The sequence below is a fragment of the Rattus norvegicus genome, chromosome 13, assembly GCF_021556685.1.
Source record: "Rattus norvegicus strain SHRSP/BbbUtx chromosome 13, alternate assembly SHRSP_T2T, whole genome shotgun sequence".
Classification (NCBI taxonomy): Eukaryota; Metazoa; Chordata; class Mammalia; order Rodentia; family Muridae; genus Rattus; species Rattus norvegicus.
The window spans coordinates 77,444,133-77,471,646 of NC_141546.1; the positions used below are offsets into that span (position 1 = coordinate 77,444,133).

The 27,514-nt window shown below is 45.2% G+C and overlaps 1 protein-coding gene across 4 annotated transcripts; it reads right to left on the reverse strand.

Moving 5' to 3' along the window:
* Positions 1-12,555: 12,555 nt before the first annotated feature.
* Positions 12,556-26,879, reverse strand: Mettl13 (methyltransferase 13, eEF1A N-terminus and K55). Of its 4 annotated transcripts, none has more exon segments than NM_001434086.1 (9): positions 12,556-14,167; positions 15,465-15,596; positions 16,625-16,840; positions 18,261-18,428; positions 20,444-20,639; positions 22,497-22,693; positions 24,022-24,784; positions 26,448-26,661; positions 26,764-26,879. In NM_001434086.1, coding segments are annotated over 8 exon segments (2,100 nt in total). In that variant the 5' UTR covers positions 26,601-26,661; positions 26,764-26,879; the 3' UTR covers positions 12,556-13,892.
* Between the last annotated feature and the right edge of the window lie 635 nt (positions 26,880-27,514).

A 27,514-nucleotide genomic window follows, 5' to 3' on the forward strand; every position in this document is an offset into this window, starting at 1 on the left:
TTGGGGTCCCTGTGATCAGTCCAATGGTTGACTTCTAACATCTTCATCTGTATTGGTCAGGATCTGGCAGAACCACTCAGGAGACAGCTGTATCAGGCTCCTGTCAGCAAACACTTCTTGGCTTCAGCCATAATGTCTAGAAAACAAAGTATTTTCAAGTTGTGTTGTCTGTCTCCCCCTTCCAGTGCAAAAGTGGTATTCTCTTAGATGAGTATATATGGTTTCTAGAAAAAGGAGAAAGATTTTCTTCAGTGGTGTAGCCATTGGTAAGGTGCCCATGCTTCTTTAAGCAACCCCAGGAAGAAAAAGCTCAGAACTTAACCTTGAAACCTATTCTGTATGAAAGGGGACTTAGCTGCTGAACTTTCTAGTATAAACAGACTATATATCACCCACTTATACTAGTAGGAGATATTACTTGTCCATATCTCTACCTAGCATTGATACCACAAAGCAATTGCCCAAGAAAAGATGCAAGAAATAGAGTCAAGAAGAAAAAAGAAAATTCTATGTGGTTATGTGTGTTCAAATGACTCTCTCTGGGATGTGCCCACCCCACCTCAGGTAGCAGTCTCCTAACCTGACTATCACTACACTCTGGGATGTTCACACATGGGATTTTCATTCCAAGGCAAATAGAAGGAAACAAACAACGTGAAGAAACAGGTTCACAAGGTTCAAGAGAATAGATTCAAGAAGCCAGGAGCAGACTGTCTTCCCGGCAGCTAGGCCAAAGGTCTCAAAGCCCCCACAGTGATACACTTTCTCCAACAAGGCCACGCCTCCTAATAGTGCCACTCCCTGGGCCAAGCATAATCAAACTACCACAGGAGATAAAGATTAAAGAGCCTCCTGCACAGTTTTTCTTTCATTGGATGCACTTGAATTCAGTTCTGAACACCATCACATTGTCAAGTTTGGGTAGGAATGTGAGAAGGGCTCAAGACATCAAGGGACTCCTTGGAGAACTCAATTCTCAGAGGTCCTGAAGCCAGGAGTCCTACCAACATCTCCCCCCCCCCTCTCTCTCAAAAAACCCTCCTGGCTCTGGGTTTTGTTTTGTTTTGTTTTTCATGTAAAAGGGCATGACTCTCACTAGACAGGAAGCCAAGGACTGCCTCTAGAAGAGCCCCAACCTGAACATTCAGCATATGTTATATGAATAGAAGTAAGATTGAGCTGAGCTCAGTGAGCCACAGAGGCTGGCCTCAGAAGCATCATTCTGTGGACTGAGTCAACAAAGGTGTGGCTGTCCCTGAAAGATAGACTAAAATGTGTGTCTGGGGACATCTCTCTGTTCTGACCACTGTGGTTTGTTCCACAGCCCCCTGGGCTACCGAGGATCTCCTGGGAAGAAAGAGCTTGAGTCTCCTCATAATGGCTATGTTTTAGGGAGAGGCCTTTAATCATCCCATCCGGTCATCAGGAATAATTTATGCCAATGACTCCTCTTGGGGAGGGGGAAGTCTTTTCTATTAGTTTTATGGCTTTTTCCTACCTGGTGACATTTACAGTTCAAAACTAGTTGCAATTAGAACTTCAAAGTTAGGTTTTTGACGTCAGTGATCAGTACAATTGCCACCTACTATTGATGTAGCCATAGTTATTTCATTTTGCTCAAATTCTTATAAATGTAAAAATATTATGAGGGTGGTGAGAGGAAGCATCTCAAAAATGTTAGAAATCCTAGTGGGGCAAGACGCTGGGTCTCTGATAGGATGCCCGTGGTGCTCAGGGATTGTGGAAGAATGGGACTTTACTGCTGAGTTCTTTGAGAAAGTCGATAAAAGGAACAAAAAGAACCCTACAGTAACCCGTCATTCAGGCACCTGCTTAATTATTTATTACGAGCATTTTGCTTGCCAAACCCTGCACTAAGTGCTCAGAGGTGACAGAATTTTGGGGGAAAATAACACATTTCAAGCAGCGGTGGCACACATCTTTAATCTCAACACTTGGGAGGGAGAGGCAGATGGATCTCTGTGAGCTTGAGGCCAGCCTGGTCTACCAAGCAAGTTCTAGGACAGCCATGGCTACACATAAAAAAAACCCTATCTTGGAAGAAAAAAAAAAGAAAAGAAAAGAAAAATAATAGAGTTAGTCTTTAGAAGGAATGGGAAACCAGTACTTAAGAGAAGAAAACAGTCATAGTCTGCAAAAGCAGGTTCCAGACAGCAGCTGAAAGGTTCTTAGGAGTCCTCTGGCATAGGAGACTCACATGACTTGACTAGAATCATACAGATCTTTGAAATTTGAAAGTGGCCTAATGTCCAGCCTTACATACTTTTCTAATGAAGTTCAGATTTAGGAAAGAAAGACTCCTTAAAATATATGTCCCTCAGTTAGCTTTAAAGGAAGGTTTTACAAGCCATGGTCCTGTCATACAAAGGAAAAATGAGAACAAAAATTTTCATATACAATTTGATTCTTTTCTTGATTATGTTTCATGATGTGAACTTTATTTCCAAGAAATATGAGTGCCAGGGACAATACTTTTCTCTCCCAGGTGAAATAGAAGACAGAACACATTCAACAATAAAGTACAATAATCATGGGAGATAGATGAGGGAGAGGAGTCATGTGATCGGGGCAGGTTAGTGCCTCGTGAGCTTGTAGGCGATGGCCCTGAGTGCAGGAACAGACATGAGGCCTGGCAGACACCATGAGGCGAAGAGATAGAACTGAACATCCAAGTAGATCAACTAGAATTTTTGGTCTCAAGTTTTCTGCTCTGCCTGAAAATCCTGAGAGTTGACATAGAGTCAGGAGTAGCTCTTTTGTCCTGACTAGAAAACCCCATGAGGCATAAGGTAAAAAAATTAAGTTTTTACCACAAAAGTGGGGCAAAGTTAACTTTACATTCTGTTCCTTATTTCCATCTAGCAAAATTCATGAACAAGACCCTACAGGGTCAAACTATTTTTTACTCTCTGAGCTATAACCTTGGAACAAAAATCAAGAGTATTCAGAGTCTCACAGACATATCTAGCATTGAGTGATATTGAATGCACAATATTCGGTATCTAATCAACAATAAAAAGCATACCAAAAAAAATAAGAAAAAGTATCCATAAAGAGAAGAAAATTTGACACCAAATGCAAGACACAGCTCACAGAATTAGTAGAAAATGGGCATTGAAGCCATGGTTGTAACTGTGTAATGTGCTAAAGACTGAACATGTGTGAGGTATCTATGACTATTGTGTGACACTTTTCCTGGGGAGATCCATGCAACACACACACACACACACACACACACACACACACACACACACACACACACACAATCTACTCATCCCAGAGAGAACCTGTAACAGACCAAAACAGAGATATCACCAAAGTTGAATTTAGTGCATTAATGAGTTTTATTGGGGTCACTAAAGGAATATGGGTGGGGATGACTACAAAAGCAAAAAACCTCAAAGACACTGTACTGCTGAAGACCCTCTGCGCCCCAGCATGAGTGACAGCTCACAGAAGCTAGGAACCCAGAACACCCACACAGCCTGCAGGTGACTTTACAAGGGGAAGAGTGTTCTCAAACAAGGGGAAGGTGGTACAGCTGGCATGAGTTTCTTCCAGGTAGCTGGCATGAGTTTTTCCAGGTAGCTGGCCTTGTATCTTAGTTATGGTTCCTATTGTTGTAATAAAACACCATGACCAAAGCAACTTTTGGAAGAAAGTCTTTATTTGTCTTATGCTTCTACATTACAGTTCATCATTGAAGGAAGTCAGGACAGGAACTCAAGCAGGTCAGGAACCTGGAGGCAGAACTGATGCAGAGGCCATGGAGGGGTACTGCTTACTGGTTTGTTTCTCATGGCTTGCTCTTATAGAACCCATGACCACCACCATTCCTGGCATGACACCACCCACAACAGATGGGGCCCTCCCCAATCAGTCACTAATTAAGAAATGCCCTACAGCCAGACATTTTCTCAATTGAGGTTCACATAACACTAGCTTGTGTCAAGTTGACATAAAACTAATCAGCACAGTTTGTCTGAGAATCTTCTTTGCAGCTTGGCTCCTCTGAGAGTGACTCTCATCAGTCCTTATTGTTTACTCTTGGGAAGGAAGGGTCTAGTGAATCTAGTCAGTTTCAGGGACTTCCTGAGTTGTGCACAGTCTGCCTTAAGGAGCTTCCCTGAGGAATGTAATGTTTTAATCTCCAGGAAGCTGCTACACAACACTTACAAACCTTCTAGATAGGAGACAACTATAATACTAGAGATTTAAAACAACAACAACAAACCAAAAAGAAACAGGAGCTAGAGAGATGGCGCAGAGCTTAAGAGCAGGTACTATAATACTCTTCCAGCGAAACCAAGGTACATTCCCAGGACCTGTGTTGGGTGGCTCACAACTGCCTGTAACTCCAGCTCCTGGAGAGCTGATGCTTTGTTCTGTGCTGTTCCAGCACCTGCACACATGTGCACATAGGCCCCAACATACACACATATACATAATTTTAAAAATCCTAAAAACAAAGATACAAGGCTTTTAAGTAAACTATTAAAAAGCAGGAAAGTAAGATTAATGGCAGATGAAACATCACAGAAGAAAACACAAGTAACTTTAAGACTACAACAAATATAAAATGAAACATGGGGAGAAAAGATGAGAAAAAGATGCACAGAACACAAATGAGCTGTAGAGCGAACTTAAGAATCCCATGATGTGTGCAATCAAAAGAGCAGCGAATGCGGAATGAAAAGAACAAAAAAATTACTTGATGAAACAGTGGAAAAATTTCAAATTTGATGAAAATTATAAACGTGCATGCAGATGCTCCTGAGCTTGTGATGGAGTTAACATCCTGATCAAGCTGTTGTAGCTCGAGATGGATTGGGACACTTATCATCACAGCTTAGCAACACAGTACACCAGGGTATGTTGGTAATTGACCCTGCGATAGAGTGGCTCATTGTGAGCAGTATTTTGACCATGTGCTCGCTAGCCTAGGAAAAATCTAAGTTCAATATTTAAACTAAGTTTCAGCTAGACATATATTATTTCTGCATGACTGAAAGTTAGAAAAAATTCCAATAGAATCCTTAAAAAAAATCGAAGACCCTCTGTAACCTATCAGGTGTCTACATGGGAGGGAGAGGAAGGAATGATAAGAGACAGTAACACCACATGTTACCACATGCAGAATCCAGATTTAAATACAAACATGACAGCAGAAGTGGACTGCTCTGAGGGACAAGAGGACCCGAAACGAGGGTGGGGGACCAAGGGAGGCAACATACAGGTAAGTATGCACAAACTACAGTGGTATACATGCATGGATGATGACACATCCCTTGGGAAAGCTCTTTGGCAGAATCTTAAAAAGGTAAGCATACACCATAGGGCACATTCATTGCATGGTTAGGTGTTTACCTAAAAAAAAAAAAGTAAAGTATATAAGCATGCAAAATGTGGTCAGGAGTATTCATGACCTTACTTGTAATGGTCCAAATCTGAAAATGACTGACATACTCACCAAAATGTAGATGGGTAAGTAACGTGTGGAATAGTCATATGATGCAAAGCTTCCGGCAATGGAAATGGATGAATTGAAATACACTGCAGCTTGATGGACCTCAAAGTAGTTCAAACAGAAGAGAGCAGATTGCCTCGAATAAATGTGTAAGTTCCTGAACACATATGCCCTACCAAAACAGAATCAAGAAGAGAAAAACCATGAATGCTGAAATTGAAGCAATAATTTAAAATCCCCCATCTAAAAGAAAAGGAAATCTAGGACCTGCTGACTTTACTTTTGAAATTCATAAAATATTTAAAGAACTAATCACAATTAAAATTGAGACGGAAAGAACTCTTCTAAACATATTTTTAAGAAGGCTAGCATCATCCCTGACACAAAACCAGATAAAAGTTGGGGGTGGGGTGCATCCCTGCCATCTCCACACTTGGAGGTGGAGACAGGAAGATGATGACCTCAAGGTCATCCTCCACCACAGAGGGAATCAGAGTATACCCTGGGCTACATGAGATCCTATCTCAAAATATAAATATTTTAAATCAAAATAAACTGAAGACCCAAATATGACAAGAAGGAACACAAAAATCCTCAATAAAACACTAGCAGGAAACTGACTTCAATGGCACATTAAAAAGATTTCTATAGCTTTACAATGTTTTGAAACAACCTACGGCATGCCTTGTTGTAGATGCTGAGGACCTGGTAGTGACTATCTTTCTTCAGCCCTCCAGCATGGACTGAAGACCAGCTGGGGAGATTCCAAGAATCTTCTATTGGGACTGCTGGGGCATTCAGCTTCAAGCACTGAGTTCTCTGCCCAACCCCACACACCCGGTGGACACTCACTACTGAGCTACCCGGCCCCTACTGTTTAAGGTAATCTAGTAAACTTTTTATAACACATAATCATTCTGTCTGTTTTTCTAGAGAACTCTGACAATGATGCCCAACAAAACAAAGTCAGAGGCACACAAAGCCGACTTGAGAACATACTACAAAGCTATCCTAACCAGCACAGCATGGTACTACATAGAACTATACATAGACCAGTAGAATAAAGTATAGAATCCCTGATTATTTTTTTACACCCTTGTAGTGAGAATTTTGGTTTCTTTACAAACCCAGTTATGTGAATATGTTTTTGCTTTAATCCCAGGTGTGGAAAGTAAGACCGCTACAGACAGTCCACAGCAGCTGACTATGATTTGTCTCCTGCTCTGGCAGGGGTGTGATTCTGCCAGCTGAAAATAGTTTACCTTTGGAATTCTGGGAAATCTCGAGAGGATATAATGCCAGAAGGATATAATCACCCAGAGGTGATAACAGCTGCTGCTCCTCCTGCTACTGCTGGTTCCTGCTGCTGCTGCTTTTTCTGTTTACTAGATTGCTGGTTGCCGATTGCTTTTGCTGTTTTCTGGATTGCCGGTTGGAGATATTCTCCTGACAATGAAGAATGGACTTGCCCCAAGGAACTTGATGCCCCTAATCAGCAGGAAGTATTCTAAAGAGATATACCCTGGAGTAGTTAAAAGCACTGTCTGATCTTCCAGAGGTCCTGAGTTCAATTCCCAGCAACCCACATGGTGGCTCACAACCATCTACACTGGGATCTGACGCCCTCTTCTAGCCTGCAGGCATACATCCAGATAGAGCATTCATAAACATAAATAAATCTTTAAGAAGAGATCTATGGGGGTTGGGGATTTAGCTCAGTGGTAGAGCGCTTGCCTAGCAAGTGCAAGGCCCTGGGTTCGGTCCCCAGCTCCGAAAAAAAGAAAAAAGAAAAAAAAAAAAAAGAAGAGATCTATGCCTCCTTTTTCCTCTAACCTTCTTTCTTGCCTACCTAGAGTTAGGAGGTTGGAAGTGTTTGAGGAAGAGAAGGGTGGTAGATATAAGAACCCAATAAAGTAGCCAGAAAGTATGGCTACACAACAACCTATTACATACTATCAAGTTACCATAATGTGCCTCATTAATATGTATAATATTTCCATTTACAAACGAAATGATTTCCGTCTTGGCAGGAATCGTGCAGGTATGTCTTCTTGGACCCTCGTGTGTTGTTTTGTTTCTTACATTGCTCTAACTTTAGGCTTCTTCTTTTCTTACTAGCATTCCCCCATCCCTCTGCCTTCTAAAATGAAAGGTGTGGAACAAAGAGACAGCCCAGCTTTGCGCCATTAGAGGCTGATTGAAACAAATGTACTGTCTCTACGTACAGGGTAAGGGAAAGGGGGGAGGCCAGAGAGGGGGCAGAGCATTCGAAGACTCAAGGGGAATGTAGACAGAGTAGGAGAGTGTGCTCAAACCTGGCAGAGTCAGAAACACTGTTCAAATGAAACGGTCTTGAGTCTTACCCTTTCACCAGGAATGTTATAGACACCATGAAACTTAAATGTGATTTCTAGTGCCATCTACTGGGAATCATGGGAACCAGCTAAGCCTGGAGTTGGGGACAGAAGGCAGGGACCAATGAGTCACTTTTAAAAGACAGCTTTCCTTGAGCCTGGCTCCTTTTCTGCCTGTCCTAATAAGTCTCTAAGAGAGTCCTAGGAAATGATCTAGCCATCCCCTATGCTACCTCATGACCACTTGGTTCCAGGACCCATCCATTTAAGTTATCAGTTGTTCCACTGTCTCCACAGAAGCTGTTGTGCTCCCTTTACATATTCTTAACATAATGGCATGGGATATCCTTTCAAGAAAAAAAAAATCCCTAATGAACATGAAAAGGGGAAACTCAATTCACCAATGCTATTTCTTATCGATGACTTAGCAAATCTGTAAGAACGAATCAGTAAGACAATCCACAAGAGAGAAAGTGAACTGATAGTGGTTTACTAGAAGCCTGGCTCCATTAGGCAGACCCCATGTGCTCCATGTTCTGTTATGGTGGGGCAGGAAGCTGCTTGTTCCACAGAGGAAATCACCCTCTGCGTCAAGCTCCTGTCCTCAGCTAACTCAAAGGACATCTACTCAGGGAGGAGTGGGCCAGCATGTGTCAAGACAAGAACATTCATCAGTGAACAAGTGATAGTTGAACTTGTTCCTCAGAGCTAAGTAAGCTGCTGTCTCAGTTAGGGCTTCTATTGCTGCAACAGAACACCATGACCAAAAAGAAACTTGGGGAGGAAAGATTGAACTTCCACATTGCTGTCCATTGTCCAAAAGAAGTCAGGACAGAAATCCAAACAGGAAAGGAACCTGTACGCAAGAAGTGATGCGGAGACCATGGATAGGGGTGCTGCTTACTGACTCGCTCCCCGTGGCTTGTTCAACCGACTTTGTTATAGAACCCAGGACGCCAGCCTAGGGATGGCACCATCCACAATGGGCTGGGTCCTCCTCCACTGATCACTAATTGAGAAAATGCCTTACAGATGGATCTCATGGAGGCATTTCCTCAACAAAGGCTCTTTTCTCTCTATTGACTCTTAGCTTGTGTCAAGTTGACACACAAAACCAGCCAGGACAACTGACCCATTGTCAACTTGACACACAAACAACACTCACTATTAAGTCACAACCCTTCCTTTCTTACTCATCCCCAAGATCCCACATTAAAAACATAAATAACTTAAAAGTCCCAAAGTCTTTACGAATTCAAACACATTAACATTTGAGTCCCTTTAAAATAGCCAATGTCTTTTAAAATTCAGTCTCCTCAGCAAAATAAAAGAAATAAACCAAATACGTTCTTACTTCGAGAGGGAAAAACCAGGGCAAAACCAAACCCCAACCATCCAATGTCTGGAATCCACTCTGGGATCTTCTGGATTCCTCCAAAGGGCTTGGGTCACTTCTCCAGCTCCCACCTGTGCAAGCACACATAGCTTGTCTTCTAGGCTCCACCGGGCTTCACGATGCCACTGCTGCTGCTATTCTTGGTGACCATCCCATGGTACTGGCATGTCAAAAACCCTGGGGTCTTCTGCTGCAACTGACCTGCCCTTTCACCAACAGCCTCTTATGGGCTTTTTGATGGTACCAAACTTCAACTTCTTTGCATAATGCCTTCAGTCCCAGGCCTTCAAGAGCCACTGAGGTTGTACCTTCACTAAGAGCCTCTCACAGGGCCAAGTCTCAGCTGCTCTCCATCACCCCCTTCACGCCTTCAAAACCAGTACCACCTGGATAACTCTTACACATTAACATGTCCGGCTGCAAACATGAGACACAACCTTGGCTACTTCTGGAACACGGCTTCTCTGTGCTCCAAGAACACTTCCCAGACGTCACCTCAGTGATGCTGGTCTCTTTTTAATCACTGCTAATTTCTTAGCTACATCTGACCAGCATCAATTGTCCCAGTTGTCCCAGGCAAAGGTCTCATTTCAATGGTGCTGTTCTCTTGTTAACTGTGGCTGACTCTTCAGCTCCAGTTGACCAGAATGACAGAATCTCAATTCAAAATAGCAAATGGCCCTAAAATTTAAATTTCCCTCTGCAACTTCACAAGCCAGGCCTCCATCTTCTGCACTACCCTCATATTTTTACAAGATTAATGGTTTTTTTTCCCCCACAGTCCACAGAGGCTTTTTCTTTTAAATATTTAATGTTTGAATGCTCTATCTGCATGTACACCTGCATGCCAGAAGAGGGCACCAGATCACATTATAGATGGTTATGAGCCATCGTGTGGTTGCTGAGAATTGAACTGGGAACCTCTGGAAGAGCAAACAGTTCTCTTAACCACTGAACCATCTCTCTAGCCCCAGCTCTCAATATTCTTATCTTTCAAACTCCTAAAAGAGCATCCCATTGAGATCTCAACCCTCAATGGTTTTGCTAGCCAAAGTTCTAAAGTCCTTCCATAATCCTCTCCAAAATATGGTAAAGTCCGTCTCAGCTAATATCCCATTACACTGGTACCAACTTATCTTAGTTATGGTTTCTACTGCTGTGACAAAACCATAAAAAAGCAAGTTTGGGGGCAGGAGGCTTGACTGCTAAGGGCTCTGACTGCTCTTCCAGAGGTCCTGAGTTTAATTCCCAGCAACCCCATGGTGGCTCACAACCATCAGTAAAGGGATCTGATGCCCTCTTCTGGTGTGTCTGAAAAGAGTGACAGGGTACTCACATACATAAAATAAATAAATCTTTTTTTCTTTTTAAAAAGCAAGTGGGGGGGGGGTTGGGGATTTAGCTCAGTGGTAGAGCACTTGCCTAGCAAGCACAAGGCCCTGGGTTCGGTCCCCAGCTCTGAAAAAAAAGAATTAAAAAAAAAAAGCAAGTTGGGGAGGAAAGGGTTTATTCAGCTTACACTTCCACACTGCTGTTCATCACCAAAGGAAGTCAGGACAGCGACTCACACAGGGAAGCAATCTGGAGGCAGGAGCTGACATGCAGAGATGCTGTTTACCGGCTTGCTTAGCTTGTTATAAAATCCAGGACCCCTGGCCTAGGAATGGCACCACCCACAATGGGCTGGGCTCTCCCCTATTGATGATAATTGAGAAAATGCTTTCCAGCAGAATTTCATTGAGGCATTTCCTCAACAAAGACTCCTTTCTGATGACTCTTAGCTTATGTCAAATTGACACACAACCAGCCAGTAAAAATGCTGACCACTGATGGCAACTCGTTCCTGATTCCCACAGAGTGCGTCCAATCAGAAAAGTAGTCTTCAACGTCAGTGACCTTTAAAACTGCTCAGATGAGCTTCCCAGGGCTGCTTGTGGCATGCTACTTTGAGCTTAGATGAACTCAAATGGCATTACCTTACAATTCTATAACTCAGAAATCCAAAAGTGGATCTCACTGGCTAAAACTGAGTTGTGAACAGAGTTGCATACAGCACTGCTGGAGACCGAAGAGTAGAGAGCCTCATTCTGGTGAGCCTCTGATTTGTCTTCTTACATTTCCTAGCTTCCACAGACCAACTGTGTTCCTTGGCTGGCAGCCTCCTTCCATCTCCAAAGCCAGTGATAACCAGTGGAGCCTCCCTCACATTGTTTCACTTTTGACTGACATGTCTGACTCTTGCTACCATTTAAATATCCTCATAACATCGGGCCCACGTCAATAATTCAGAATAACCTCCATGGCTTTAAGTCAGTTGTTATCATAAGCCCACTTGCTACATTGCTTCCTCATCAGTGGGCTGTACCACATTCAGATTGCAGATGTCTCTGGGGAATCATCAGTCGGTCTACTATGTCAAGTGATTCAATGTGCTGCTGTCCCCCTACAAGAGACCAGGGACATCACCCAGTGACAATCTGTGTCACACTGGTGTAGGTGAGAGATAGCAGGGGCAACAGTCCATTTTAACCATTCTGCACTGCCATAGGATGTGTTTTGTAGGGTCCATCATATTGTCACATGGTGTTCTCATCTGGATGATTGTTCTGGAAAGGGAAAACCATACTCTCCTGGACTATGAGAACCATTACATCCAACCATCACCATGCTTGAATGGAGTTCTAAAACAAGGTAAGACTTTTTCCAGTTTTGATTCTACATGTGCAATGCTCAGTCTGCATTTCTATAGGCTATCTCTCAGGTGGAAGATGAAACTTCCTGGCACACAGGTTAAATGTCTTCAAAATGTGTTTTGATTTGCTAACACACACACACACACACACACACACACACACACACACACACACACACACAGAGAGAGAGAATTTCTGGCTCATCATAAAAACCTAAGCACACTAGGGAAACCTTTCTGAGGATCTACAGGGCTCCAAGAACCACAGGGGCCACTGCATGGTGTTTCTTCTCTGGTTTCCCTATGTGTTTCCCTTAGCATTTGTTTTATGCCTAAATCTCTTCACAATTTGTTAATGGTCTTAAGTTCGCAACTCCCTCCCCAGTGCCTATTATGCCCAAAGTTAGGCACAATTCTTACAAAGAGAGGAAGGGCTCATGAGGGCACAGCCCTCCCTAGAAGATATACAGTTAATGTTTGTGGGGTTGGGGGTGCAAATAACGCTCAAGTAAATAACCCCTACTCCTGGTCATGCAAGCAACACGAGGCATTGGTCTACCAAAAAAATGTTAGGAAAAAGGAGGCTTGTTGAGAGAGGGAAAGATGAGAGAATAGGCTGGAGAAATATAATCAAAGAACACTTTATGTGTATGTAAAGAATCAAGACTTTTAAGATGCACATATGGAGTCATTTGCCTGACATTAATGCAAAAACAAATCATTTTTGTTTTGTTTGTTGAGACAAAAGTTTCTCTGCGGAGTTGGGGATTTAGCTCAGTGGGAGAGCGCTTGCCTAGGAAGCACAAGGCCCTGGGTTCGGTCCCCAGCTCCGAAAAAAAAGAACCAAAAAAAAAAAAAAAAAAAGTTTCTCTGTGCCCTAGCTGTCCTGCAACTCACTCTGTAGCTGGCCTCAAACTCAGAGATCCATCTGCCTCTGCCTCCCAGGCACTGGGACTAAGGGCATGCGGCGCTGTCACCAGCATCAAAGCATTCTTTAATGGGAAAGACGGGGCATAGGGAGTGGCTGTGTACATAAACCCTTCTCTGCAAAAACTAGTGGGTGTCCAAGGACTCAGAGAAGGGACAGAGTACAAGGCCAGCAGCTGGGGAGCACACTGGTTCCCAGTGGTACAAATTTCCATTGTGTAGGAAATGAAGCTGAAAATCTCTAAGCTTTCAGTTACTATAAAAATACTTGAGATAAACCAACTTTCAAGGAAGAAAGTTTATTTGGCTTAGGGTGGAGGTTCCAGGCTACAGTGAGCAGACCCATTCATTGTCCTTGTGCCTGTGGTAAAAGCAGGGCAGCATGAAGGGGAAGATATGATGGGATGAGTTCTTCACTTGACAGCAGCCGAAGGCCAAGAGGCAGGCCAGCGTCCCAACGGTCCCTTCAAGGACACACCAGTGACCCTATCTCCTTCTACAAAATGCCTCCTAAAAGCTCTACCACCTTCCAAAGGAGCCACAGGGGCCCGGGAGCCAGCTTTCAACATATGACCTTTGGTTTATATCCATGATACTGCAATGCTCAACCGTAACTTGTCCTTGGTCTTCCCTCAGCCTCCAGAAGCAGAGGTAACCAACCCTACTCTTCTTCCATCAGACTTTTGTGTTGTTTTTCAAAAACAGGGCTTCTCTGTAGAGCCTTGGCTGTCCTGAATTCACTCTGTAGACCAGACTGGCCTAAAACTTATAAAGATCAATCTGCCTCTGCCTTTCAAGTGCTGGGATTAAAGGCCTATGCTATCACCACTTGGCTTTCATAATCAGACTTTTTAAGAAACTTAAAACTATCATCCCAGGTGTTGCCTCCCATCCCAAAAGGTGGGAAGCACATAGCTGATCATGTGACCAAGAAAAACATGAGGTCTAAAAGTAATGTGCGTCATGCTTTGACTTCCAGCAGCCCGGGTGTTCAAGTCAGCTTGGACAGAAAGCTGAGTTGCCTGGCCCCAGGGTTCACACAATCTTCACGGTCTTCAGCATATCTGACAGAACATAGGTGTCGTCCCAACTCTGCCCGGGCTTCCTCAGGGTCCGCTCCAGAGCCTGGGCCTGTTCCAGGAGCTCTGGTGTAGCGAGTTTCTGTTCTGGATGCAGCTGACAAAACAGGATCTCGTTCACCTCGCCCTCAATCCGCCGGACGTACAGGAGAGGGAAGGCTGCCCTGAGTCCAGCCAGCACCGACTCCTTCAACCCCAAGTCACGACATACAAGGTTAAGGATAAAGATACCTGCAGAGTAGGAGGGGAGAGGAACTGAGCACAGACAGAGCCATGCACCATCACGGGGACCAGGGGGTGGTAAATGAGGACAGCCAGTAGATCGTGCAGAGACACAGCACACAAAACATGACGACTATCAATACGGGAAGTCTAAGAAAACCTCGGCCTTAATTTTTGATCTTTTCTCACATTATTCCCATATTTTAATATTCTCATGCCTAAGAAATCTTTTCATAAAAAATACCATAAAGGTATTAATATTAACGATAAACCCATCAGTTCCACAAGGATGTTATATTCTTGGCACACCACATGAGTATTTACTAGCCAGTGAGAAGGCCAAGGTCATCCTGACTTCTGGCAATAGAGATTCTAATCAACCCAGTACACCAGAGGCCTTTAAAAATGCCAAATACCTAGGGGGCTGAGGACATGATTTCAAGTGACAACTGGGCTCCAGCTCTGTCACTTTTCAAGTCACTCAGCATCCTCGTGAGCCCTGTGCAGCTCCAGCCCTAGGAAGCGATCTAAGACACCTGCAAACACGGTTACCAAGTAGTACTTCCTAGTTATTACTGCAATACGACTTACACTGCCCCCCAGCAGTGCTAGACAAAGGAGCTCTAGCACAGCCACACGATCTGGGGAGCAGTAAAAACGGACGATATAAACAGCGCTACGGTTGAATCTCATGAACCTTGAGTTGCGTGAAAAGGGGCAGACACTTTTAAGAATACATATGACTCGGGGTTGGGGATTTAGCTCAGTGGTAGAGCACTTGCCTAGCAAGCGCAAGGCCCTGGGTTCGGTCCCCAGCTCCGAAAAAAAAAAAAAAAAAAAAAAAAAAAAAAAAAAAAAAAAAAGAATACATATGACTCTGTCTGTATCGAGGACATAAACCAAGCTATGGTGACAGTTTAAGACTAACAACTGAGGAGATAAGGATGTAGACTCCCAGAATCTCGGGAAAGTCTGTGTTTGGTGCTGGTAAACAGTCAGTTTGGGGAAACTAAGCAAACCACACATTTAAATGCAGTTTTTATTAAAGAATAATTCATGTGTCTATGTGATGTGTATACAGGTATGTGGAGAAAGTGCATGTTGTTAGTGCACACACCTGTTGTCCAGCAGAGGGCCTCAATTCCTTGCAGCTGGAATTAGAGGCAGTCGAAGTGGGTGCCAGGAAGCTATCTTAAGTCCTCTGTAATGGCAGCAAATGCTTTTAACTCTACCCTAACTCCCCAGCCCAAATAATGTTTTCAAAGGACACTTCCTTCTTTCCCTTTCACTCTCTAGTGCTTCTTACCTTCACGAGACAGGATGCTTTTGACCTTCTGCAGGAAAAGTTGGTCCACAAATGCTGGGGGAGGACAACTCATTCCCAGTGTTGGATCCTTACTGTCTACATCAAACATTATCACATCATAGTGAGGGCGTGCTGGGAAAGAGAAGAAAGTGAGTCCTTGTCTTTGAAGGAAACGATGACATCGTTTTCATTTCTACATACACCATGCTCTGAAACCTGTTGTGAGCAGCTAAGTCTGAAAGATGACATGAGTACTCTACCTACCGAAGACATCAATGTCATGGTTTAGACAAGTCTTTCTCAAAGTTCAATCTACCCTACAGTACAGATGAGCGTTCCTCGGAATCTAGAAGTGTGTTCCAAAGACAGATGTTAGTTAACAGGCTCATTCCGACATGAACGATACATGCTATGCTTGTGGTTTTTAATGCTGGAAGAAGTGAGCATCACCTCGGGAAGTTGCTACGTACTTGGGGAATGTGGTCTGCACACCCAGCCCCGTCAAAACCCCAGGGTGGCACAAGAAGGTATGAGAAGAGCTGAGAAGCCTGTGGGATGTTTTTGCCAGTCCACCAGGTAAATCTCAACGTATAATCAAAGTTGAGACCCAGTCATCTAGCCAAAGCAGCTGACTAGGCCTTTAAGGGCTGACCAAGCATACAGTAACTGTAAGCAACATCATAGGATCCTATAGATAAATTTGTAGAAGGAATGAGAGACCTATAGAATCTGGCACTTGACAGAAAGGTAACTTGTCCTTCATCCTAGGGATAAGGTACAAGAACAAGCATTTCACAGCCTCACCTCACACGGCTGACGTTTTGGACAGAACATTTTCATTCTTGAGAGAGAGAGAGAGAGAGAGAGAGAGAAAGAATCTTAACATATGCCCTATCTTTTCTTCCTTTTCTTTTAACCAGCTGCAGACTCCAGCTTCCTCAGACTGGCAGGAAGGCAAGGTTAGGAGGTCAGGAGGGAGGACTAATGGTCTGTTTTATTGGTTGCCACATCCCAGCAAAGCTAAATCCACAGCTGAATAAGCAGCCAGGTAAAGGGCTGACGACGTGGACAGCCCCTCCAGAGACCCCCCCCCCCCCCCCCCCCCCGCAGGCCTGGCAACCTTGGACTACTGATATTCCTCCAAATGCTCTCGGCAGTACCTTCTCCTCCTGCCAGGCTGGTAACGTAGTCAAGGCCATCTGCGATGTGAACCTTCATCCGGTCACTCTGTGCGAAGCCGAACCACTGGGTGGCCACTTCCAGCATGGAGGGGTCAATCTCAACAGCATCGATACGGGACTTCGGGAAATGATCATGAATGAAGAGGGGGAGGCTACCCCCACCCAGGCCCACCACCAACAATGCCAGTGGAGTCTCTGTAATACAAGAAGAGAATTTCATGATGTGGTCTGGTTATGAAAAAGTTCTATACAGGGAGCACAAAACAGGGAGTTACAACTGTTGTTCTGCCCAGTGACAGACAAGGACCTAGCCTCCCTGTCTCATCCTGGAAACTGAGGAGTCTCCAGACATTGGGCCTTTCCACCTTGGCCTCATTTTGATCAGGTCAGGACAATGTAGCATGTGCTATGCTGTAGTCCCTTACAGACGCCAACGTAATTGGCTGACATACTACCACAAGTTCCTTAGAGTTAGTGGATATACTCCCATGCTAGAAAATGGAGGCACAATCTTATTCATAGTCATAGAGCACTATGAACGCAACGGCCCTCACCCAGCTCTTAACTCAAAGGGCCATAAATACCTTTTCAGACACCCCAACAAAGTAAAAATGATCCACTAAGTTCTTTAAAGCACAGAAAATAAGTACCCAAATCTAAGCCCTAAGCACAGAGAACCATAGTGACCACAAGAGTACTAAAGCTAGAAAACAAACAAGCCACTAAAAAAAGCTAGACCCTGAGATTAAATCAGCAGTTAGGGAATTCAGGTGAACACGCCTGTGAGTGAATACATCAAGCTTCTTATTAATGATAAAGTTATCATTTTAACTATAAATTTGTATTTTGAGCCAAATGGTGGTGGTGCACACCTTTAAAACACAGTATTTGGGAGGCAGAGGCAGCTGGATCTCTGTGAGTTCAAGTACAGCCTAGGTGTCCTGAAACACAGTGAGTTACACTCTGTGGAACAGGTTGCACCGAGAAACCCTGTCTCAAACAAACAAACAAAAACAAAAAAACAAACAAAAGAATTACATTTGTGCTCAAATAAGGCACTACTGAAAAGCCATATATTACCCAATGCCATTGGAAATGGGATGAGTTAAATGTACTATCCAGTTAACATGATTTTATATATATATATATATATATATATATATATATATATAATACATACATATATACATACATATATATGTATACACACACACATATACATAGACACATACACACATGTGAAAATTTACAAATAACTTAAAATTTTATGGGTAACTTAAAATCTGTAAGCTTCACATACCTCACTGAACATATGTTATGCTTCAATCTTAAAGCAAAATAAACATAAAAAAACCAAACTTATACCCTAACACAGGCAGCTTTTTCAAGATAGCAAGCTGTGTGAGGCTGGTTACCTCCAAGCTCATTAAGAAGCTTGATGTGTTCACTCACAGGCATGGTCACGGCTGTGACCACGGCTCACCGGGGCCGTGGCCGAGATGAGGGAAAATAGGAACCTATGGGCTCTGTCAGTCCGTAGTAACTGCTTACTACACAGCAACATGCTCACTTCTGCAGGCTCAGATGCTCTGACAGGAAGGCGGTGGCCTCTTACCTAAGAGTAGCTCTGGGTTTCTCAGCAGGGCAAGGCCAGCAATCATGGCTTTGTGGTGTTCGCAACAGAGGTAACTCTTATCGATGCACTGCCCTGGGGCAGGCGGGACGTCCTCAGAAAGATCAGCAGGTTGCTGTTTCTTCTTGTCCTTTTTCCGCTTCTTCTGGGCTAAACAAGAGAGTCACATTACTGAAGTCCCATGCTTCTAGGGCTAGTCCTTGGAAACCAGGGATACCAGCAACAGGGTGCTGCAACAGCTTTAAACAGACTGAGAGGGCCCATTCTAAAGTAAGCAGATTGACTGACATCGTACACACGACCTGAAATGGGGTCTGAAGGAAATACATATATCATGGGAACCGGCAAGTTCTACAAATCAGACCCTCCCCACAAAGACACCGCTGTCTTAACATTCACCATATACCAGTGCATACCAAGTGGCCAGAAAAGGTACACAGCAAGGGCACATTCAAAGCCTGGAATAATTAATTAAAGGGCCTTCCCTCTGAGGCTGTAAGACCAGTGACTAGAGGGAAGTTGGCTCATTATTCTTTTACAGAAATGTAAAGTCACTGCTACCTCCTTGACACCAATTACTGTGTCAACCCCTTTTACTCTTAGCCCGTCTCATAGCTGCTTCCACCTCTTCCTGTGAAGAAATGGAGCATCCCCGGTATTCAATAAAGTACTCTGGTATTCAACAAAGCACCCAGTTACTAGGTGGTGCAGGTAGGAACAAACTTAGGACTGCCTGTCCCTGTGTCCATCACCTTTCTACTACCTCCTAGACAGCATACTGCACCATGCCATCGAATCAGTAAGGGTTTGTCTCTCCCCTTGACTTTCTCAAAGAACCAGCTCCTGGCTTCTTGACTCTTTGTCCTGTTCTCTTTGTTGAGTCAAATGACTGACCTCAGCCCTGATTATCTCCTCCCATCTACTCCTCTCGGGTGTGTTTTCTAGAGCTTTCAAATGTACTTTTAATTCATTAGTATGAGGAATCTCCAATATCTCTATGAGGGCATTCAGTGTGTTATGGACTTTCCTCTTAGCACTGCTTTCACAGTGTCCCATAAGTTTAAAGAGTATGTCTGTGCCTTCGTTTTCACTGAATTCTAGAAAGTCTTTAATTTCTTTATTTGTTCCCTGACCCAACGATCATTAAGTTGTTCAGTTTCCATGAATATGTAGGCTTTGTGTTGTTGTTGAAGTCCAGCTTTGATCCATGGTGATGTGATAAGATACAAAGGGTTATTTCAATCTTCTGGTATCTATTGAGGCTTGCTTTGTCACCAATTATATGGTCAATTCTGGAGAAGGTTCCGTGAGGTGCTGAGAAGAAGGCATATTCTTTTCTGTTTGGGTGAAATGCTCTATAGATGTTAGGTCCATTTGAATCATAACTCCTGTTGGTTTCATTATTTCTGTTTAGTTTCTGTCTCGATGACCTGTCCATCGGTAGAGTGCTATGTTGAAGTCTCCCACTGTTAATGTGTTGGATTCAATGTGTGGCAATGCTGGGCAGTGGTGGTGCACACCTTTAATTCCAACACTCAAGAGGTGGAGGCAGAAGTTCAAGGCCAGCCTGGTCTACCCAGTGAGTTCCAGGAAAGCCAGGGCTACATAGAAGAAAGCCAGTCTCAAAAAACAACAAAGAAAAAGCATGAAACTCAAACTAAAAAGAACAAATCTTCTTCAGCAATTTGAGGTGCGGGACAAGGTTATCATAAGCTGCAGTCGGAATTACCACGATTCTTCCCTTTGAAGCAGCAAAGTGCAGGGCACGCACACTATGGAGGAGGGTGGGGCTTTATGCGACCTTCATTTTTCTGGGTCATCTTACAGGGGCACAAAGGGATGTATGTGGAGCAGCTTATAAAACCAACTCCCTTTAACCTGAGGCACTAAAGCCGTTATCACGAGGATTCAGCTTCACTATCGTTTCAGAGCTAGGCGTTGCTCAAGACGTGAACAAGCTCTTCCATTTGCTTGTCTCCACTAGTATCCTGCCCAGATGGTAAGGAGAACCCAAAGAGCCCTGAGTTTCCAGTCACAGATCCAGGCCTGTCCTCCATCTTGGCTGAGCTCTCAGTTCTTTTGAACGTTCTAACTAGAGAGGCCGCCCACTCCAGCTGGGTTCCACGGCCTCATCCGTGACACCTCACCTCTGTGGGACACCTCACCTCTGTGGGACACATCCTTCAGCAGCCGGGCCTCCGACTGCACCACGCTCCTGTTGCTGAGGAAGATGAGCCGCCGGAAATACCGCCTGTCCTCCCCTTGCACATCCTCAATAACGTAGTCACCGCTCAAGGCACTGTGGGCTCGCTGCTGAACAGTCCGGACCCCGATGTCCCCGCCAACAGACAGGAAGGGCACCTGAAGGGGGAGACAGAGATGTGGCAAAGCATCAGCTCAATTAACAAGTGTGTGATGTTATCCACCCTGCTCTGGTACGAGTGACCATGAGGACTTCCCCACATCAAGGACAGCATGGCTCCAAAGACCTGCCCTCCTGGGCCTTTCGAGAGAGATCATGAGGCTTACTCCACTTTAGAAACTCAGATGAGGGGTTGGGGATTTAGCTCAGCGGTAGAGCGCTTGCCTAGCAAGCACAAGGCCCTGGGTTCGGTCCCCAGCTCTGAAAAAAAGAAAAAAAAAAAAAAAAAAAAGAGAGAAACTCAGATGAACACATAGAGATCCCCTAAGCAGCAGAGACCTGCACCTGGTGCTGCCCAAGAAAGAAGTAAGAGTTTCATCAGTAAGCACATGGATTCTCCACAGCCCAGGACAGTAACCAACGAGAGAGGAGGAGCTGTAATCTGTGAGAAGGAATCTGGACACCAACAGAAATAACAAAAGTCCAGGGGAAACGATGACCCCCTCCTTTCCCCAACTTAGTCTCATCTCTGGTGCATCTGCCCACATCTCGGGATAAGAGTATATTCCCTAAACTTGCTCTGTCCCATTCTCACTTCTGTCTCAGCAGATTTCCTAACTGCCAGTAAGTAATTCCTGCCCTTGCAGACATAGTGATGAGAGAAGCTCTCCAGAGAATCCAGGCCTTTGTGAGATCAATCTCTCTAACGGACAACAATCCCAGAGTCTGACAAAAAAAAAAAAAAAAAAAATCAGAGTCATGGTCAGCCAGCCCAGGTCAGCCCAGTGAGCAAGACCACAGGCTAGGAACCCAAGCAGAGCCAATTCTATCACACTGGCCCTCTGGAGCCCTGGCTGTCCCAGAGTCCAGTTCTTACAACAGACTTGCCAGTTTCCTGTGGTGACAGATGTCAACTGGTAAAGCCACTTCTCAGTGCAACTTTTATCCTTTCCAGCAACGCTGACATCCTGACTGAGCTGGCTGCGTCCTCTCTCTTTTATATCCTCCCATGATACTTCCTAGATACAAAACAACCAGGGAAGTCCACTTAAAATGTGGGGAAGAGGGGTGGAAAGATGGCTCAGGTTAAGAGCACAGGCTGCTCTTCTAGAAATCCTGGGTTCAGTTCCCAGTACCCACACGATGACGGGTCGCAACTGTCTTAGTCCCATGGGATCTGGTGCTCTCCTATGGTATGCAGACGCACACACAGAGGAAAGAACCATATACATAAAATATATAAATAGATCTTTTTTTGAGACCTGTTTTAAAAAAAAACCACCACAGGCCCCCAACCGCATATGTAAAATATATAAATCTGTTTTTGGAAAAATGTAAAACCACAAACAAAAAAAAACAAAAAACAAAAAGCACAGACCTCCCACCTCAACACCTGGAGTGGCTGGCTCTTCTCTCTCTGCTGGGACATTTAACTGTCCCCTAACGGTGACTCTCCAGGCTATGGTCAGATTTTCATCCTGATTTTCTTCTTTAATTTCTTATACTAATTTAATTTATCATTATTTAATGTGCACTGGTGTACTGCGGGAATATGTCTGTGCAAGGGTGTGAGTCCCCTGGAACTAGAGTTACAGACAGTTGTGAGATGCCATGTGGGTGCTGGGAATTGAACCTGGGTCTTCTGGAAGAGCAGCCAGTGCTCCTAACATTAGAGTCGTCTCTCTGGCCTCTCAATGAATTATGTTAGCATACAAAGTAATGGGTCTCACCATGGCCTCTTCATGATCTCTGTCCTTATACTTTGTTCTCATTTGTCCCTTCCCCTGGTCCCCGCCTTCCTGGCTGCCAGTGGACTCCAGGCAGCAGTGACAGCTGCTGTCGGAGGGGTTCCGTACCTGCTTGGGGGGCATCCCAGCTGGGGCCAGCTCCATGACTCTGGCCGACAACTCTGCTTGAATGCTTTCCATGCTGTCATACCGCTGGCCTCGGTGAAGAGCCACTGTGACCAACCTCCTGAAGCCCGCACTGGATGCCAGCTGCTTCCGGCCCTCCTCCATGCCAAAGAGCCACTCCGTCTCCCGACCCTGGGGTACTGGGATAGACGACATTGGTTACTAGGAGTGCTGGTGAAATATCAAGCTCCATGATTAATATCCACATGGCTAAACCAGTCACTGCTCGGGACCAGCTCCCTTCCTGTGACCCACTGAGAGACTGAGAGGGTAGCAATTCCCAAAGCAAAGCAGCCCATCAAACATGAAGCGGGACTAAGGACAAGTGTGGATATGTCTGAGGGGAAGGGAGATGGGCAAAGAAAACTCGCGCGCGCGCACGCACGCACGCACGCACACACACATACACACACACACACACACACACACACACGCACACACACACACCATCCCAGATAGTGCTGTTTCCATGCAGGCCTTAACTCTAAGCTGTTTACAGACACAAACACTGGAATCCTCACAGTGGCCCAAGATGAACGTGGCATTGTTCCATCATAAAAATGAGGAAAGAGAAGCACAGAACTGAAACGACTTGTCTAAATCCACAATGCAGTGAATGCAAAGCTCAACTCAGGCCAGACGGCCTGGCTCACCGCTACGCTCCTATCCGCTCCGCTCTTCGCTGAGGTGGGGCTGTTAGGATTATGAAATACTTAGAAGGGCGGCTCAGTTCTCAAGAAACCAGGCTTCCAACATAACCACACCTCGCATGCACCCAGGACGGTCCCATCTTCTTCACTTCTCCAACTCTTCTCATCCCGCCACCCCTCTGACACCTTCCCTTCTTTACACAACAGCAGCTGACATCCGTACAGCACTCACCACACGGCCAGCCTCATTTCTACGAGCGTTTACATTTCCTGACTGTACACCGGGAGTTAAGTCCCATTCCATTTGCAGAGAAAACGAGGCATACAGGAAACAGTCACTTCTGCTGTGTCAAATCACCAGGAAGCTGGGACTGCATCCTAAGAACCTGCAGCAGCGCTCCCTCCTGTCTGCTACCTCGCACTGCCTTTCAGTCTGGAGTCCAACAGCACACATGCTAGCTAGAACTCGGCCAAGACGTCTCAGCTGGAACCCACCAGCCCAGCCTTGTCTCCATTTATCCAGTCCCCTGAGGAACTAGCCTTGTTATGCAATGTGTAATGGGTCTAAATTTACACTATCTCCTGCTATAGCCTCAATTCTCAAACTTCATTAGACCTTCAGAATGGACTATAAGAACAAGTTCAAGTCTAAGGTGGTTCCTGGACAGATATTACTCCCTCTACGTTAGACCTCGGCTTATCTAACCTTAAGATAAAAACAGACACATAACAAACATCCAATCACCAATACCCAAGCCCAGTCCCGGCCCCTGTAAGCCTGCCTTTCCAGGGAAAGAGGTGGAGCAATCTCAACTCACTGATGAAAATGGCAAAATGATTGTCCCGCGATGGTTTCACAGCGGGGTTGTCCACCACGTGGAGGGTGTAGCGTGGCTCCCCCGTGTCCCCACTGCACAAGTCCAGAGACACACTCCCCAGCCCGGCGGCTTTGCGGCGAAGCTGACTACACAGCCAGGCATAGTGCTGCCGCTCCCGCACAGCCTCGGCCAGCCGATCGGCACTCTCCAGCCGTACAGGCTTGCCCTGCTCCTGAGTACACAGCTCAAAGATCTGAAGGGCAGAGCCAGGGACTGGCCTGAACTTGGTCATGACGAAGGCAAAGACAGGCAGGGAGAACCGAGGCTCTGCTTCAGACACCTGGTCCTGGCTGTTGGTCACTTGGTGTACCCTCACCATCCACCCCTCCCGAGAGAAGTGACCCACTGCTTTCTTCAGGATGTGAGCCTGAGCCAGGGAGATGCAGAGGTAGCGACCGCCCACCTGCAGGACACGGCCAACCTCAGCCAGCATCCTGTCCACCTGACGCAGGGTCTTCTCCTCCTCATCTGTCAGGACAGCGTCCAGCGTGCCCTTGTCCAGCACCACCTGGAATGTGGCATCTGGGAACTCCATGTGCGTCATGTCCATCTTCAAGAAGCTCATGTGGGGCCGCCGGCTGCCATTGCGTTCTTTCATTTGCTTGATGACAACCTCGCTGATGTCGATGTTCATGATATCCTGATAGCCCACGTCATAGAGTTGCTCGCTGAGCTCTGAGTTGCCACATCCGATCACAAGCACCTGGAGGAAAAAAAAAACACGGACAAAAAGTGACCAAGGCAGAGAAATGCGCTTCAGATATCTCAAAGACTAAAGTCTCACTTTGGCTATTTCAGATTCTCCAAAGACAGAGGCACTACCGTGAGGAGAAAGCGACACTCCAGGCGCCATCTTGGAACTAGCAATGTAGCTGCATACAATCCAGCATAGCCATGCCTGGGACTCCAAAACAAAACTGTAAACATTCTTAAAATATTGTGGGTTCTGGTTTTTGTTTGTTTGTTTTTGGTAATTTTTTTTTCTGTGTTACTTGACTGCACGGTTCTTAGGTGTGAGCCTTGTAGATGACAACCTCTTCATACAATGTCCAAAAGCTAGACACACCCTAAGAGGAATTAGTGAATTCAAACAGTATTTTGCTGTAACAAAGGCCATGTGAGAACAGGCTGTGTGATGTGTGCTATTCAAAACTTGAATGTGGCTCTCCTTAAGATTAATAAAAGGTTTTGGCTGCCGCAAGGAAAAAAAAAAAAAAAACTTGAATGTGCAGCCTGGAAGACGGTTCAGTAGCTTAGAGCAACTACTGCGTTTACAGAGGGGCCCAAGTTCAGCTCTCAGCACCCACGTGGCACGGCTCACAAATGCCTATAACTCCATTTCCAGGGAATTTGATAGCCTCTTCTGGCCTCCATAACCTCCTGTACTCACATGATGCCCATACACTCAGGCAGACAAACACACATCTACATAGTAAGATAAGGAAATTTATTTTTTAAATTTGTAGGAAGTTGCAAAATCCAAATCACCAGTTGCAACCTCGTTTTTTTAACTGTTAAAAACGTAGGCTGGCGCAACTGTTTCCAACCACTCATACTTCCTATCTCCACAGACAATAAACTACAGTGTGTGAGGATTCAGAACCCCATTCCAGCCAGATTCCCCCTCATACTACCTAGCTGCTTTTCTGAAGCCAGAGTTATAATACAAATTGTTGTCTCTCTTTGTGGCATATCTCCCATTTATCTTTCAAAATTTCTGTTGCCACCATCTCTGGCGGGAAAGGCATAGTTCCCTGAAAAGCGAGTAAACGCTGGAGCCGGACAGACCTGCTTTTAAGTCTCCATTTGACCACCTACAACATGAGTGACCTCCAACGGTCACCTGAAAAAGTATGGGTGCAACTACCCACCTGAATTTGTTGAGACTAAAAGCCTGCGCATAACAGATCTTAAGTCTTCCCTGCGGCCACTACAACTCTTCCACACCTACTATCTAACTTGGAATTTAACTTGGAACTTTTCACTTTCCGTGGGCGGCTTATGCCTTCCCGCTTCTGTAGCTTGGGGGCCCGGCACGACGCCTGAAATTTGATGAGCACACAGCGGTGACTTAATAAATAAACATATACATCAATAAAGCCCCACGACGCTGCCTATTCCACACTTGTGCAGCGGCATAACACCGTTTCAGTCTACTGGCAAAGTCGCCATTCCAAAACGAGTTAAGGATGAACTTGTAACTGAAAATCTTTAAAAGGCTACTTTTAAGGTTGTCATTTAGTCAAAATGCTGGACGGAATCCTAAAATTATGGATCCGAGTTGGGGTCCCCACGCCTGCCTGTCTCCTAAATTTAGGGTTGCTATCTTCCGTCCCCACAGAGGGCCGCCTCGCCGCACGCTTTACCTTTTCCTTGGGCTTGATGTATTTGTGCAGCACCTCGCACAGCTCCAGATAGGTTCCATACCATTCGAAAGTTTTCTTTCCTCGATGCTGGAAAAACTTCTCCCAGTAGTCAGCAGAGCCAAACTCCTTGGAGCTTTTAGGTAAGAGATTCATATTCCCACCGTGAGCTGCGTCTTCGAGACGGCTCCTGGTGACAGATCACCCCAGGAAGCACCTGGATGCAGCAGCGGGAATGTTATCCACTACAGACACCATAGGTTCGTTCTGCACTCAAACCCCAAGCGGACAGCCCCGAGCAGTATACGCACGAACGTACCACTAAGCTTGCCACGCGCCGCCCCTATTTTGCACCCAGAGTCTGCACCCCACGTGCACCAAACCCTACACTCCAGCAGCTACTCTCAGAACCCAGAAACCATATCCGGGTAAAAGAGCTTGTGATTGGTCAGGCGCCCAAACCAAGACAGAAGTTCATCTCACTCCTGGCACGTCATTGGCTGGAATTCTCAAGTCTCTCCGGCTTGATCGTGGGCGCCGCGCGCTCTAGCCAAGCCGGTAGGGGTGGGCGGGACTTCCTGCCGGACTCCGGGCGGAAAAGGCTGACTTCCGGGAGCCGAGAGCGGCTGCGCACGCAGCCTTTGTCAGCTGCTCCATATGCCCGGCTGAGGGCGCCCGGGCACTAAGAGCAGGAATCTCAGGAAGAAATCTCTTGTTCAAGAGGATGTGAGCTTTGGGATCCAACACTCAGCTCTTCCCGGACTTACTTTGCCACCGTTCTTGGTCAATTCAGAAGAAAAGAACGTGACTGCTTATTTTTCTCCAAAATACAGGCCTCCGCTATCAATACAGTAACAACGCCGAATTTCAGAGAAAAGAAAAACCAATAATTAAGACGTGCCTCCCTTTCCCCCTCGCCCTTCAAAATACAGTAACCATTAAGAAGATGCTCATTTTATCATCGGCTTCCTTAAATTGTCATCCTGATGTCAGTTGTAAAGACATATTTTATGTGTCTAATGATCAACCCCATCCTTTTAAATGTTCGTTTTATGAAAATATCCCAAGGC